General features: G+C 44.5%; 1 protein-coding gene across 3 annotated transcripts in view; it reads left to right on the top strand.

Annotated features, from left to right (window-relative positions):
• Window positions 1-17,052, top strand: part of FBXO16 (F-box protein 16) — a 75,680-nt gene extending 58,628 nt beyond the window's left edge. For all 3 annotated transcript variants that reach the window (XM_075598666.1, XM_075598664.1, XM_075598665.1), the window contains exon 9: window positions 14,044-17,052. In XM_075598666.1, coding sequence (XP_075454781.1) covers window positions 14,044-14,111 — 68 coding nt within the window. In that variant the 3' untranslated portion in view covers window positions 14,112-17,052. The remainder of the gene's footprint in view (window positions 1-14,043) is intronic.
• The last annotated feature ends 475 nt before the right edge of the window (window positions 17,053-17,527 follow it).

Here is a 17,527-nt window from a genome sequence, read left to right as displayed (position 1 = left end):
AATAACGATGCATTAGAGTTCTATTTAAATTCAGACATCAATGTGGCTTGTTGCAACAGCCCTGAGCATGGTAGAACAATACCTTGAGTCCCCTTTTTAGGTTAGTCTACATTACCTATCACTGATGTAATAGATAGGATGTTCATCACAGTAAAATTAATTGGAATGGGAAGCTTTGATCTTGTATGGATTGCACTCATAACTATTACTCATATATGGCTCATGTAAAACTTACTTAGCGAGGCCCCCCTCCCTTACCTCTGGTGAGGTGGAACTGCTCCTTTGCTCCGTGGGACCGGGGAAGAGTGGCGGTGGCCATTTTGGGAATCGTGGAACTACAACTTCCAGAAGCCTCGGGAGAAAGTTGCGGCGGTCATCTTGGAATGGCTCCGCATGTAATGAAGCGGGACTACGAGTCCCAGAATCCTCAGGGGGGGGAGGGGTAGAGCACATGGGCTATCCCAGCTAATGGGATGATGCAGCCCTTTTGGAGCAGGATATCCTCTGCGGACGGAGAGCCCGCGAACCAGTCGCGTGAGAGCCGAGGAAGAGGAAGGCAGTGTCCAGGGAGCAGTTAGCTTCGTTTTTCACACATGGCTTCATTTTGGCTTTATTTTTGTTAAATAAATCATGACACGGTGTAATATGTCATGTGTTGTTGTTCATCTGAGGTTGTATTTACCTAATTTTAAGACCTGCTAAAGAACAGATGATTGTTATTATGTCCTGATATGTAAAACCATAGAATTCAAAGAGGGTGCACTTTCTTTTTCACACAACTGTATATCTATATCTGGTGTGATATTGTTATTACTGATTGTATTGGTTCCTATGAGGAGTCATCCCGCCAACGCTGGGATCCCTCATAGGTGGAGGCGCTGCACTAAAAGAGAGCTCACCCGAGGCTCACAGAAGTCGAGGCTCGGGCCTCCTGTGAGCGTACAGGTAGTAGCAGCACGCGTACTCGCCCGCGGTTTCCCTTAGGCATAGGGGAAAGGGGGTTACACTTTCAACTCTTGATGGTTCAGTAAAATGGATTACAACAAATGTATCTACAGATTGTTCTGATAATAATAGGACTATTAAGATGGTAATATCATATATATATTTTTCCAGCCAGCAGCCATTCTCATTAAAAAAAAAACTTCATAGCTGGATGTTCCTGGTACAAAAGATAAAGCACACATCACATTATCTGTTTCTGAGGAATGCGCTTTTCTCCTGCTGCTTTCAGGTTCTTCCTGTGCACTGAAAACTACATTTCTAATTCTGTGCTTAGGCAAAGTGAGTCCCCCTAATCCAGGGGTCTGCAGCCTTTCAAGGAAGACGAGCCGTTTTATAAAAAACACATGCCTGAATATTACACCCCCACAAACACATGCATATACTGTACACACACTCATAGCTATACTGTATACTGTATAAGCATTAACATGACACTTATTTTTTCCTTTCCCTAACTCTGATTAAAGTATGTGAAGAATAAAATTCATCTCATAATAAGTCCCTTTATTTTTTTTAAATTGTTTTTCTGTTCATTTTTTTTTTTTTTACAAATTACGCACGCACACACAATAACACCGCCGGAAGAAGAGATTAGTGTTACGCCGGTGCTGCCCGCAGACCAGACCCGTCCCTTATACTGAGGTGGGGACGTATATGTGCACGCACCCGCAGCAGAAGGCGCGTGTCCGGAGTGTGGTGTTTTGGCGTGGCCAGGCGGAAATAGCTGTAGCAATACTTGCCGGTACCGGTAAAAGAAGAGGCGTAGTCGTTGCCATTAGCCAAGGTCTGGGAGAGGAGAGATCCGGAAGGTCGGGGTCCAAGCTGAGGTCGAGGCGCGTGAGAAGCAGCGAGGTCAAGTGAGAGCCGGGGTGCAGAGCCAGGGAGAGTAGGTCCGCCAAGCCGGGTCGTACACTGAATAAACGAAGACAAGAGAGAGAGCCAGCATAGTCATCCGCTTGTAGAGACTATGTCGAGCGATGTGGGAATGGCAAGACAGGCATTAAATAGTGCGGCTGGCGAATAGAAAGGGGGGGCAGACCTGGAGGAGTGCATGGAGCCGTCCTGGATAGGCTGCCTTGAGGAGGATGCAGGTGAGCAGCTTTGGGGCATGATTGCAGTCTGTGTGTGAGCTGGGGGCGTGGCTTCACTGCAGGGGCAGTGAATAAATTAACTTGATCCGGCGCGCTCCGTAACGAGGGGGAGCGCGCGCCCAGGAGCAATAGCAGCCGCCAGAGCCCCAGCCGCCCATGGAACAGCGGCCGCTCGCCGGGGACGAGGGGGGAGTCCCTCAACCATGGGGACCGGACAGGACCGGCGAGGGGGACGTCCCGCAGCACCGGGCGCAACGCGAGGTGAGGGGAGGTCACGCTGCGACCGTCGTGACCCCTGAATCCTCACAATTAGTATATCTTGAAAGCTTGCACAAATAAAAGCATTTAGTTAATCATAGAACGGTATCGTCTATTCGTTTTTTATTATTAAGTTCGGCTAACACTGTACAGATACCTCTACAGATATATATATATATATATATATATATTGTGACATAGTCCAAAGATGTTAGGCAGCTTTCTGCCCCGTTTTAGGTCAGAAAGTGCAGGAATAGTTAAAAATGATCCGTTCCCAAGCTTCACATTAACTCAGGCAGCTGGATGGAAAATCCAGACCACAGATTACAATGGGTCTAGTTCTCCCTCACCTGCTCTCCTAATCACTAACACAGGTATTTAGAACAGAGAGGTTTGCATTTCACTCTCTCTCCTTAGAGCCTGGAGGCTGGGGGTATTGCTGCTCCACTGTTTCCAGTTTTGGGGTGGACGGCCCCTCCAAGTATCACAGTACCAGAGGATTTGCCTGGACACTTGGGACCGAGTTCCCACCACGAACAGATAACACAAAACAAATGTTTATTGCTGTTGCTAAAAGACTGTGCTGAATCTAATGACCCTAAATGAGAGGGCATTGTTTTAAGCTGGGGAACCAGGTTAGTTGGCCAGCAGCAGTTAGGGGCTGATTCTGATGTGTAGTTAGATCCCTGAAAGGGATAGGATTTCTTTATATGATTTGGTTTTTATTTCTTAAAAATGACACTGTGTGAAGTGCTATGACACTGATATAAGTGAACCACTGACTGAAAATGTCTGAGTGCCTCTTGCCTACACATGTTAAAGCTGCAGTCCCTTACTTGGATGAAAATAAAGCAGGCAGAAGCCTGAGTTAAGCAATATAATACTTTGCATGATCCTGTTTGTTGTATAATTAACCCTAGAAGACTGTGTCAGGAAGAACCCAGACAGACGTCAGCGCTACAAAAGAGGGGCGTTTGTCACATATGGTGGAGAATGCGGGTCGACACTAAAGTCTGTGGGTTTGCAAATAAATGCGGGGGTTTAAAATGGCCGCCCAGCTGAAGTAAAATACAGATGCTATGAGTGAAGTCTGTCCCACTGTGTATATCACTTGTGCTTCTAGCATACACAGAGAATGTGTGAAGTGTGGATGCAATAGCACCCTGAACCCAAACAGAAAACCAAAATGTTTTGCTGAAGAAATTTTTTTTGCATCTAGCAAGTGCTGTTTGTAAAGCTAATGCCTTTTGCTGAAGTGAGTGAATTTGCAGCTAGCAAGTGCTGTATGTAAGTTGCTGAAGTGAGTGAAATTGCAGCTAGCAAATTGTCCCTGCCGGGTTTCTAAAATGACCGACATGAAATGTTTGTTTTGTAATGTACATAATCATGAAAAACAGTGTCCCTTCAGGCCATACGATGATGATGACGACGACTCGTATGTGGCCCCTGGAGGAGAGCCGTACCTACAGATGAATTTAGTATGCTGGGCCTGTCATAAAGTAGGTCACATGAAAGATGTGTGCCCCAAAATTTTCAAAGACAAACAGCTGCAAAAGCAAGCAACGCCCTATGAGTGCAAGCAAGATGTGGAAGCTGATACCAGTGAGTGTGTGCCCAGTACCACTGATATCTCTGGAGCTAATAAAGCAAAAAGAAAGAAAAAGAAAACTGTTCCTCAAGTCACAGGGGAAGTGACCGAGCCACTTGAACCTGCGCTGTCAGGACATGCGTCAGAAAGGCGCCGAGATGTGCTGCAGACCGGAGTGACCGGCAGAATTGTCACGGGAACAGTGGCAAAGGAAAAGGAGGAACAAAGGGAAGCTGAATCCTTGAACCAGGATAAAGAGGCTTTGGTTTCTGCACTCCAAGCTGCCCGCCATAATTATGAAGTCCTGTGGCAGGATTTGGTGAAGGAGCGAGAATGTTGGAAGAAGGAGCAAGAATCTAACAATAAGGTGCGAGAAGCGAACGCCGAGTTACAGAGGTGTATACTTCCAGCTTTACAGGAGTACGAGGCTTTGAAGAAAACAGAGTCTCTCTTACGGAGTGACCTGGAAGAGGTGACGACTAGGCTGGAAAAGGCCAACACCGTAATTGCCACCATGGATGAAAAACAGATTAAGTCTGACAAATCGATTGCTATCCTAAAACAGAAATACGGGAAGGCTCTACAAGAGGTTCACGCGCTCAGCACAGAGGTGCAAAACTCACGCCTGGAGGGCCACGGTCTGAACACAGAGCTTGGAATGTTGAAGCAAACCCATGAGATTGCCCTAAGTGAGTTAGAGACTGTAAAGCAAGAAAATGAGAGTCTGAAATTGGAAAATTCAGATTTGACTGACCAAGCAGAAAAAGTAAAGAAACAGTTGACTCGGGAAAAATTAGAAGTGCAGGAAGCACTACAGAATGCATTGATGCACGCTCAGAGCCAGCACCAGGAAGAAATGGACGCTCTGAGAACAGAATTGCGACAAGTATGCACAAAACAGAATTCTCTCGTGGAGGAACTTAACGTTTTGAAAAAGGAGAAAAGCATTAGAATAATTCAGAAGCACTGCAAAGCTCTTATCCAAGGAAGAAGGGAAAGAGAAAATTATCGGCGTAAACGCGCCGCAACTATCATCCTACAGGCTGCCTACAGAGGGATGAAAATTCGTCAGTTCAATCGCCGGAATAAAGCAGCCTGTGTTCTTCAATCATTCTACCGTGCCCGCATGGTACGAAACAGATTCCTCATTATGAAAGGAGCAACTATAAAAATCCAGTCTCTGACTAGGATGACACAGGATTCGCTATCAAACCCTGAGAAATGCGTCACTGGTTTTCCAGCGGTACTTCCGCCTGAATAAATGTAGGCCTCAGGAAAGAGAGGCCCAAGACTACATGCCTACCGACTGCAAAGGTAAAATGCCACAGTGTACAGCCGGAGTTAGTGAGAACTCCATCAATGTGAAGGTGCTCCAGGTAATCAGTGCTTCATCTTCGAAGTACCATATAATTGCCCCAAAGGGAAAATCCCAAATCTCTGAGAGTGATGGTCGTGAGAAAATACATGGCAGTAAGAAGTACCATAAAGGTTCAAAGGTTGCAAAGCAAAAGCGACGAAGGTCAACGCTGGCCTTGAATTTTTCCGGATCTCGCCACTCTGGGCCACAATATAAAGACAAAGACTATCCGGCCCCAGAGTTCCGTCAGAAGCTAAAGACACAGTCCAGTCATTTGCAGGTTGCAGCGGGTGTTGAAATGAAGTCAGAAGATGTAATGGACTGGAAGTCAAGAAAAAAAAAGGAAAAATGTTTGGGAATGACCGATTTTTATGTTATATGAGTGGACTATGTCACTTAACTTTGCAAATAAGCTAGTGTAATTATGCTATATTAGGCCTCTAGAATAAGCATTTTGAAATATTGCAATGTTATATTGGTTCTCTGTGTTGAAAATGTAGCTAAACTACAAATTACTATACAGGGTTGATGGCCCTTAAGATTACAAGGCTGTAGTTTATATAAATATATATATATATATATATATATATATATATATATATATATATATATATATATGCAAATATAGCTGTATGCTCATCTGCATGTCTTAGGCAGGTCTGCCTAAGACATGCAGATGAGCATACAGCTATATTTGCATATTTGCTTTCCTGTGGAGGGTTTTTGTCACTTTTTTTACTCACCATAACTTAACTCAGTATTATATATATATATATATATTGGTAGCTTACAATATAGGAAAAATGCCCTTTTCGGTTGGTAAATATATAATGAGGTTCATATTCTAGAGTAGAAAAACCCAGGGAGGTAATAGAAACTGTCTGGTTTTGTGAGTATATTTAGCATATCCTGGGTTATAAGAATGTGTGCTAGACATTTATTTCTCAAAATATTTCCCTAATAGAGAGCAACAAAATATGGTTGCCAAGTATAGTCTCTTATGACAAAAACTATTGTCCATAATTGCCGTGAAAAAAAAAAAAAAAGTTCATATTCGGGTCATGTGAATGTTTAATATTGTACTGCGGAGTTAGCTCAAGTATTTCAGGTAGGACACTCACCCCAGTGAGGTCCATGGCCGCTCACCCCAGTAGGTGTGAGCTGGGGAGGGGGATATGTGACATAGTCCAAAGATGTTAGGCAGCTTTCTGCCCCGTTTTAGGTCAGAAAGTGCAGGAATAGTTAAAAATGATCCGTTCCCAAGCTTCACATTAACTCAGGCAGCTGGATGGAAAATCCAGACCACAGATTACAATAGGTCTAGCTCTCCCTCACCTGCTCTCCTAATCACTAACACAGGTATTTAGAACAGAGAGGTTGGCATTTCACTCTCTCTCCTTAGAGCCTGGAGGCTGGGGGTATCGCTGCTCCCCTGTTTCCAGTTTCAGGGTGGACGGCCCCTCCAAGTATCACAGTACCAGAGGATTTGCCTGGACACTTGGGACCGAGTTCCCACCACGAACAGATAAGACAAAACAAATGTTTATTGCTGTTGCTAAAAGACTGTGCTGAATCTAGTGACCCTAAATGAGAGGGCATTGTTTTAAGCTGGGGATCTAGGTTAGTTGGCCAGTAGCAGTTAGGGGCTGATTCTGATGTGTAGTTAGATCCCTGAAAGGGATAGGATTTCTTTATATGATTTGGTTTTGAAGTGAAACTTCCTTAGTGGCACCTCATTCGTGATGGGGCAAAAAAGAATTGTGGAGACAGAAATGAAACGGATGTGACGTCAGTGCTGGCAGTTGAGGCCGGGCTGTGTTCTGGCTCAGCCCGACCCCAACACTGACATCACACCCGCTCCACAAATCAGATGCGGCGGCGGCGATAGCCGCCGGCGCCGCTCCTAATCACCCCCCCACCCCCCCCAGCCCCACACCCCCCACACACCGTGACATATGCGGCGGCGATAGCCGCCGCTCCTAACGGCCGCTGCCATGCCGCGCAGCCTCTCTCCTCCCTACCTCCGCTTTCCTGCGTCCCGCTGACTGAGCGCCGCCGGGGTCGAGGAGAGGAGCCCAGGGATCATGGAGGGTATCCGCCGCCGCAGCTCCTAACGAGCTCTGCTCCCCCCACCCGCTGACATGCGGCGGCGGCAGCCCTCAAAATTTAATTGCCGCCACTCCTGCTGACCTCCCTAGGCCGAGGCATGGAACGGGGGGTGGGGGGGGTAGAGTGAGCTGCGTTCCCCACAGCACCAAGCCAGCTCCCGCTGACGATGACGCGCTGCCCCCCTTCCCCGCCGACACTGCCTCTGCCCACGCAGCACTTCCGGAGGGGGGGGGGGCTTTATTAGGTATCTGCCCGGTGCCCGGTGCGGCCGCGTCTCGCCGGGGGGTGGGTGGGGGGGGGGGGGGGGGGCGAGGAGAGACGAAATGTCTGAGTGCCTCTTGCCTACACATGTCTGAAAGAGGCATGCTGAGTCATGAGTCATTTATCTTGCTGAGTGCCTCTTGTCTGATGAGTCATTTATCTTGCTGAGTGCCATCTGCTGAGTCAAGAGCACTCAGTCATGGCAAGAGGCACTCAGACAAGGCAGGAAATCTAACCTGCACTGAAACTTACAAAACCACAGATGAACTCTTTTCCCCAATCCCATGAGGAGAGAGAGAGAGAGAGACTGCTGAAGCAGGTAAACCTTATTTGCCTATCACAATAAAGTGTAATATGGCCATTGAAATAGGGGGTTTGCCTTCCAGCCATAGTCAGGGTTCAAGAAGTGAGTTAGCCCTTAAAGGGATAGGCGTTTGATGTTTTCAAATGTTTAGCTGAAGCAGTGAATACAGATGGTGACCCACGAGCGGTACTGATTCTGCAAGTAAAGGCTGCCACACCGCATAGGACTACCAGCTGTGAATGGGGTATATGCAGAAAAATGTGAAAATTGATACAAGACTGTGCTGAAGCAGGGGAATTTTCAGTAAACAAGTGCTGAGGGTAAAATTGCCTACTAAAACAAAGGAATTGCTGAACTGTGTAAAAGGTATCCCAATGTGTGAAGAGTGAATGTCATAATACCCAAAGTTGAGACTAAACTGAAGCAGAAAATCACATTATTTGGCTGAAGCAGAGAGATTGTACTTAGCAAGTAAATGGTGTAAAGCAAACAGAAGTTTTTACCTAGCAACTGCACATCCAGCATACCTAATGAGAGATTACACCTTGCAAGTAAATGGTGTAAAGCAAATAGACTTTTTTACCTAGCAACTGCACATCCTGTATACAGGATGAGAGAAAATGTGTGCACAGCACTGCTGATATTGCAAACTTACCCAAGAGAAAAAAAAAAGTCTACAGAGATGCCTGTGAGAGCTACGACCTCTACAAGCAAAATAGGCCCACCTGTAGGACTACCACAATTGGGGGTTCTAGCAAATACAGTGGCAACAGCTGCAATAGTGCCTCCTGAGGTCAGGAAGAAAATTACACCTGATAGCCCCAAAATGGAGGACAAGATGCAGCGTTCCTGTAATGAACCCTACCCCACGGAAGAGTGTCCCTTCCAGTCCGATGAGTAGGAAGACATCTCTTATGGGGAACCCAAACCGAGTCACACCCACAAAACACCCCAAGAATGGTGGGGGTGCCTGAACTGGGTACGAACCGAAAAGACTGCTCCCTATGAAGACAAATATGATCGGCAGGAGAAAGAGCGGGAGCAGTGGATCACCGAATATTTCCGTCAGCTGTTACAGTTGCAAGAAAAGCCAGATGGATCCAGTGACGCTGCTAAAATTTTGAATGAAGATGGAGACCCCAGTATCCCTGAGGGGACGGTGTCATCCAAAACAAAAAGGCGAAAAAAGAAAAAGAAAAGCGGTTCTTTACTTACCGTGGAAGGAACAGACACGTCCGCAGATCCTGTGGAGAAAAAGGGGGACCGAGATGCCCTGCAGTCTAGAGAAAATGGAGAATTCGTCCCGCGGTTAACCGAATATCCAGAGGGCCCAAGGCAGAAGTCGTGTACCCCAAAGAAGTGTCTGTCTGGTGCCAATAGTGAGGAACCCCCAACCAACCATCCCAGGGAAGCGGAGCCAGAACCAGTGAGTGTCGATCCCTTGACCAGCCCTGAGGATGCCCTGAAAAATGCCAGGCGTGACTGTGATCGGCTCCTGGAAAATAACGTGAAGCTACAGAAAGATGTGCTCACAATGTACTCTTTGGCCAGGACAGAATTGGACGATCTCAAGACTGAGCTAGATACTGCAAACGCTACTATTTCCGCCATGGATGAAAAGCAGAGCCAATCTGATATAATGATGGCTAAGCTGAAGCGGAAATATGAGGAGACACTGAAGCAGATGACAGTCTTCCAACAAAAGGTATACACTCTTCGCATAGAGCTGAATGCCTCACAACAAGAGGTCAACAGTGTCCGGACAGACGTAGACGTATCTCAGAAAGAGGTTCATACACTCTGCAGAGCACTGGATGCCTCACATCATGAGACCAACAGCTGTCGCACAGATCTGGAAGTTTCCAGAAAGGAACTAGACAGTCTCACTGAGGAGCTGGACATTTCTAAAGAAACGATTATCAATCTTAATACAGATCTCCAAATCTCTCAGAAGGAGCTTCAGACCCTCCACCTAGAGAAGGAAGTCTCACGCCAGGAGACTGTCATTCTCAAAGCAGATGTGCGTAAATGGAAGGAGGACTGCAAGGAGGCCCTGAATAGTACAGAGACTGAAAAAGTAGAAAATTTAAGATTAAAAAAAAAAAACTTAAAACTCAAAGAAGAAAATTTTCATTTGACAAACGACATCACGGAAAAGAATGAAAAGCTGCACGAGCTTAAAGAAATAAATAGACTTTTGGAAGGTGAGAAGTTTGAAGCAGAGCACCGACTGCAGAACCAACAGCAAGGTCTGTGTACACACCTCAAGAAGGCCGAGGAGAAGCAGCGAACTCTGCAGGAAGACAATCTGCAGGCTGTTAAAGAAATTCAAGTGCTGCAGGAACGTCTGATTACCCAGTATGTCCCCGCAAAGCAGCATGAGAAACTGAAGGCTACCCTGAGCGTCACCAAAGCATCGCTAGAGGCCAAGCTTAGAACCCAGGTGACCCGGCACAAAAGTGAGCACAAGAAGGTCCAGAAACTAAAACAAGTAACTGTGGCCCGAGCAAAGAAATTCATAGTGCTTCACAATGCAATAAAAATGTGGAAGCAAGCTCAGAGAAAGCAAAGCGTGCAGATAAATTCCCTGAGAAGAGAATTGCAAGTCGCACTAAAAAAACAGGGATCTCTCGCGGATGAGATGAAAGTTCTACAAGAACAAGTATTGACCCTGACTAAGCGTCAGTGTCCCACAGCCACAAAAACCCATGAAGACAAGGGTACAGTTAGAGCTGGGAATACCGCTCGTCTGAAAGACAAGGTTGCAAAATTTGAACCACCTAAACAAGCACTAGCAAAACCTTCAGCCACCCAACAGGCAATAAAAGAAGGTACACGTGCTGAATCAAAACCAGAAGAATCCTTATCTGATGAAGCTGAAAAGATGGGACATTCTCTGGAAGTGGGTGTGGAATTACAACTTAATCCCAAGGAGGCTGAACTAGCAACCCCATTGAGTGGGAAAAAGGAAGAGAGACAGCTTCAAGAGCAGAAAACTCAAAGGGCTGTTTTTAAACGCTCTGCAACTACTGCCATACAGTCTGCCTACAATAAGACGAGCACCCGACGCGAGGGAAATCTCATGACCGCGCACATAGCAAAAAGACTATACTTAGAAAAAGTCCTCCTCGAGCGACTGAGGAGTGCTGATCTCAAGCACCTTCGGGAGGAGACACGAATAAACTGGAGAAAGGGCTCCAGTTCTGAGTGTTCTCTTCCTCCATCCACTCTCATTCAAGTCACAGAGATATCTAGAATGAGAGTGGAAGGATGGGCTTTGGCCGTGGCAAGCCCGAGCTTCCCACAAACAGGGGAGGTATGTAACAGGGGAGTTATCCCTGTTCAGGTAATGTGGCTCTAATCCAGCAGTGTGGTGGTTAACTGCTGGTAGTCAATTAACAAACACCTCCCTGATTAGATTGCTTAGAAAAGCCTGTCTTTTGAGACAGGAAGTGAGACTCCTTAGCTCACACCTGAGCTGAACTTGGAGACAGAGCAGAGATTCCTTAGTCCACAACTGGGCTGAACCAAGGAAGGACAGATGTCTTGAGCGACAAGCTGACCACAAGACAAAGGGGACAAGATTCTAACCTGGAGCCTGACATTTCCTGTGCACACAAGGGTGCGGTTCCAAGAGAGCAGAGAAGCTTCTCCTACAGCAGCCCAGCTAACAGATAAGACTTTCATTTATAAGACTTTTTATATCTGTTCATTTCATGCTATATGTTTGGGGCTGGGAGACATGCTTATCTAAAGGGAGTTGTGGACTGCATAGTATTTCACTAGAAATACTCCCAAGTGAATAGAAGCTTTGTTTACCCCTTGTTTGGATGGTCTCCTGATGTTAAGGAAACAGGCGCAATAAAAGCCTTATTTAATGTCACCATAACCAGTCTCCCTTGCATACCTCTGTGAGCGTCCGCCTACAGCTCCAGAGCAGCAAACTGCTAAAATTTCGGCTTTTATAGAGGTAGTCACCCTTCTTGATGATCAATTAATCAAGGGCATTTGATTAGCAGTACCTGTCTGCTACTTAGCATCTTAATTCCTATGGAAGCAGTAAGGGTGTACTTAATTTTTCCACACATAGCTTCTCCATTTTGTCTTTATTTTTGTTAAATAGATCATGACACAGTGTAATATGTCATGGGTTGTTGTTCATCTGAGGTTGTATTTACCTAATTTTAAGACCTGCTAAGGAACAGATGATTGTTATTATATATACATACATAATACATACACTTACTTACATACACTTACTTACTTAGGGCTTGGCTCTCTCCTGTACTCACTGACCAGGAGGCAGCCCAGCAGCTGGGGAGATGCCAGGCGGCAAATAGAGGCCTAACCAGCGCTGGCCGGGCCTCCCCGGCAGCTCACAGCGAGAGAGGCAGCAGCTGGTGAGCGGCAACCTGCGAGGCGCATGTAGGTGCGGGAGGAGCCGCATGGAGGTGCTGGAAGAGCCGCATGTAGGTGCTGGAAGAGCCGCAGGTTGCCGACCCCTGCCCTAATCCTAATTAACCCTACTCTTAATGTACCTAACATTTCCAACTGTGTAGCAAGGCTGTGTTTAATTTAATTTAAACAAGTGACACAGACGCAGGGCTGACCTTACCTTTGGCGGGGCCCAAGGTGGCAAGCCGGCAGTAGTCCTGCAGCATCATGGCATAACAACGTCACGTTTTCATGGCAATGAGGTGTGGCACCATGACATCACAGTGTAACAACGGCACGTTGTCATGGCAACGCATCGTTTCGCCATGGCAATGCTACGCTGCAGAAGGAAGGCCACTCCGCATAAGGTAAGACCAGCTATATACGCACTCACCCTCCCCCATCTACACTGCTCCAGCTACACACACCTCCCCCAGCTACTGACACCGCTTCCCCTCCCTCCCTACACTGGGGTGAGCAGAGGTGCAGTCCGGCGTGGGTTCGGGGACTCACCAGCTCCCTCCTCCAGCTGTCCCCTCTCCTGTCGGGCGGAATTTCGATCCCGGTGCCTACATGAGGAGGGAGAGGAGGGAGCGCGGGGCCCTAGGCAACCGCCTTGCCCTAAGGCCAGCCTTGGGAATTTGTGTTTTCAAGGTCAAAAGGTAGAACGAGGGTTTATGTAGAACAGGGGTGGCCAACTTCAGTCTTCAAGGGCTACCCACAGGTCAGGTGGCCCAATCAGTGGCTTATTAAGTGGACTCCTATCAGCCCTGCTCTTGGTCACAGTGGTAACTTGAAATTTTTTGACGGCGGCTCCAATAGGAGATGGCTACTTTGCTGAGTATTTCAACGTGCCATATTTTGAAGGGTCTGATATTGAACCTACGTTGTCGTGACTGCATAATAAGCCATTAATATAGGTCAGGAGTGGCCAACTTCAGTCCTGAAGGGCCACCAACAGGTCATGTTGTAAGGATATCCCTGCTTCAGCATAGGTGGCTAAATCAGTGGCTCAGTCTAAAACTGAAGCAGGGATATCCTTAAAATCTTACCCAACGGTGGCACTTGAGGACTGTAGTTGTCTACCCCTGATTTAGACACAAGGACAACACAAATTAATTCCCATTTTGTAGTGGAGATCTACTTAGATGATTAAAATACTCTCTGGGTGGTAAAAATGTCTGTGTGTTTTATAGATTTTCAAACTGAATGCTGCAATGATTTGTGCTAAATTCTAATGGATTTTTGTTTTCAGTTAAAAGGCCCAGAAATTAACTTCAGTATTCCTTCGATATTAAAAAAAAAGTAGAACAAACCGAATTGCTATATATAATTTAAGAAAAGAATCTATAGCAGCCACAATATATTGATCTAAAAATATCGTTGTCATTACATAAAAATTTTTTGCAGTCTCAAGAGTGCCTTTTAACTGTTATAGTGACACCAGGGCTCTACAAAAGTTAAACATTGCAATATGTGTTAAAAAAAATAATGTCCATCCATGCTAAATATTACAAGCATAAATAGAAATGTGCAGACTTGGATTAAACAGATTTAAATGAGTTAAAATACACAGTTTAAGAATGATCTTATTTCTGACTTTGTAATTGAATGTTTAATTTGCTGTCCCTTTCAGCAATTCCTCTGTTTGAAAGCCAGCCCTGGCAATTACCTCCCTCAAATAACGCGTCAGATGAAGAATAGCAAGCACAGCCATTTCCATATGGTTTGAAGAGATGATGGTTTGCATCTATCTGCATGTGAAAGATACCCGTACTGCACCTGCTGATTAAGGAAGCAACTTGTGTTTAGATTGAAGAGTAATGTCACTGGACGAAGGAGCCAACCCAGTTTCTCATTTCTATGATCTGTTTTCTTACCCTGTTCTCAAAACATGACCTCTTCTTCCTCCCTTTGTCATTTACAGTGCCTTAGGTCAGATACCTCTCTTTTTCTTCCGCTGCATTTCTTTTTCCTTACATGTTTCACTCCGCCTTGGTTATGTTTCCCATGACATCATTATGCCTCAGGGCCAAAGGGTAAGGCAAGGTTCTCCAGGAATAGATGCAATTGCCACCCTAATGTTGTAGCTATTCTCATTGGCTGTTCTGATCATGTTTGTGGGTGCTTCATTTGGGACTAGGAAATTTGGACACAAGTACATTTTTGGTGAAGCTCCATTGAGTGTCATATGTAGAAAACAGAAATGGGATACACCCAATATCAGTGAATCAAAAACCTCTGAGTGGATTTTCCAAACATCTGTAATGGCTGTGTTTTATTGGATATATATATATATATATATATATACATATCATTCCTCAGTCAGAATAATGTATGTAGATCTTCCAGTGTAAGTTTTATCTCCTCAACACTTATTATGTGGTGCAATTTGTTGAAACAGGCAAATGATGGGAATATGAGACTAAAGACCCACCTCCACAGTGGGGAGATGATCTAAGATGTTCCATGTCTCAATCCCATAGCCAGCCTTAGTTTTGCTCCCACGATTTTGCAATATATAGTCCAAAGTTTATATCTTCGCAAATCATTTTGAAAGTAAGAACCTTGGGAGTCCACACAAGATCCCTGCTGGGATGAGCTCCGCAGGCGTGCTCCAGCCGCATTGATGAGACCAGCAGTGGAAAGAAGAATGGTGGTGCACAGCACAAAAAAGGGTTCCAGGGCTGGAGTGCAAGGAAAGCTTAAAACGTAATCTACTGGCGCATAGCAAAATATAGAGGAGGGTAAGTGCAGTATACTCTGCCATTCTCCTTTCCACTGCGAGTCTCGTATGTAGTCGAGTTCAAACTGGACATTAAAGTAGAAAACTATTTTCGAATATAGTGTATTTCTTCAAGGGAAACCATTTCTTATCAATCAAAGAGTACTTTATACAGTACCCCATCCAGCCCCATAGCATCAACACCAAGGCTTTTGTTCACAAGACAGTGACAGCTGCTAGAAATAATTTGTTCACTTGAATAGTTGTTTATGATAAATGACATTTAGTGAATAACAGAAGGAAACACGTTTTCATCCTGCATCTTTTACCACCAGTGTATCAACGTGTTTGCACGCATTGTCCACATGCTTTAACTTCCAATTCCTTGAGTTAATCCGAACACAAAGGTTTGATCAATTTCTGTGCAAAGTTTGAGATGGGCGTAAACCTCCCTAATTAAAGATGCGTGTTACATTTAAGAACCTTTCTTACATTTGATCCAGTGTAAAAATAAAATAACAGAGCCTCAGTAAATTGTTCCTGCCTTTATACAAAGACCTGTTTGCGTAATGAAGCAACGGTTATGCACAATAGATGTAACTAAATCTTACACATTTTACAATGACCTGATCAGGGCCAGGTCAGTGGGGTAAATTTATTGTCAAACACAAGGGAAAGCTAGGACGTAATGGCATTGAAACGGTGCAGACAATAGATATTGTCTCGTGTTTTTGTGTGTGTGCTGGAAAGGTCTGCATACTGCATACTGCATAGCACCACATATTAAAGACCCTGAAGTAGTGAAAGGGGTTAATATTAGTCATTAAAAAAAAAACTAAAATCATGTAACATTTTGCATCATGAATACAGTGCATGTTTATTTTATTATTGAATTTGTAATTACTGAAAGTAATAATTTCGATAGATTAATTATTGCAAATAATATTCTGTTAATATGCATCCTAACTACAAAGTTGCATATTTAGTTCAAAGCATTATATAATGTGTCACTTTTAACCTTGTAATCACTGTGGGGGTAAAAAAAATGCCGGTGGGATTATTTTCAGGTTTAATTTTATGTTGCATGTTTACACAAAAATAATAATATCCTTTTAGGATGAAAGCTCAAGTTTGTATTTACCTTAATTGAAACGAATATCAAGATTTGGCAATGTGAAGTTAAATCTCTGTAAATGTACACCCCTGTCTGCATGTCAGCCCTATTTTGTAGATGTTCAGTTCATTTGCGCACCTTCATGTTTCTTCAGACATTGATGTCGTTGAAAAATGTTTGCGCAAAAAGCAACATTTGTAAAAAATGTTTGCCACATGCCATACTTTCTTAACACTAAAGAAAAACTGCAGAATTTAATGGCCCATCGAATTAACACAGCAGGGGGTCCCTGGCAGTCCCATTCAGTTTGAATGGAACTGCCAGGGACCCCCGCTGTGTTAATCCGATGGGCCATTAGTCTGTCTGCAGAAATTTCACTGAAATGTTGGCAGCATTACCTGGATATTGCCCCAGAATTTCCAAGGCAAGTTTTAGAATACTCGTCGTCGCACCTGTATGTTGGAGCTGTGTTTTAAGAATACTTCCAGTTCCTTTTATTTTTGTTTGTTCTATAAAAAAACACCAGTTTTAATTGTGTTCTATAACTGTGGACAGCCTTTCTTTAGTTATGGAGACACAAACATATCAGCTTTTTAATATATTACATGGGCGTGAGTTTGATAGGTCCTATGAAAGTCTCCATGAGTTATCAATGTGTGCTTCATAGAGTGTTGTATGAATTATTTGCCCATGTAAAATGTTTCCTGTGTTGGTTTTACGTAAGGATTAAGTTTGTTATACTGATGTGATATTTTCTAAGGTCATATATAAACACACAAATAAAGTGATATTGTTATATTCTGTTATATTATTGTTATGATTTATTTTGTCGAAGATACAATGACAACAATATGATAATTAACAAGACCACTAATAAACATGCTCCATCAAATTACATCTTCTTTAAAGGCCGTGAGTCCTATTCATGCAAAATCCAGAGAGTTCTTCATATATGTTGTTTGTACACAAGTATTCAAAGTCTGAAAAGTCCTTTGTTCAGAGATGCCTCTTGAACCAATATGGCGTCTACACCTCGATATTGTACTATGACGACTAGTATTTCTAGGGTTACCAGGTGGCTTCTCCAAAAATACTGGGCACAATGGTTAAAGGTGTGACGCTCTCAAGACACACACGCACACACACAAACCTACCTTTTACCTCTCTCTGCTTCATGCTGTTTCCTCCTCTCCTTGGCTCAACCCCCAGGCTCCTGACACATCCTCCTTATTGGCTGCATTACCAAGCAGCAGCCAATCAGAATGGAGGAAGCTGCTCAGA

Source organism: Ascaphus truei, chromosome 4, assembly GCF_040206685.1.
Source record: "Ascaphus truei isolate aAscTru1 chromosome 4, aAscTru1.hap1, whole genome shotgun sequence".
NCBI classification, from domain to species: Eukaryota; Metazoa; Chordata; class Amphibia; order Anura; family Ascaphidae; genus Ascaphus; species Ascaphus truei.
This window is presented reverse-complemented; position numbering and strand designations above follow the sequence as displayed.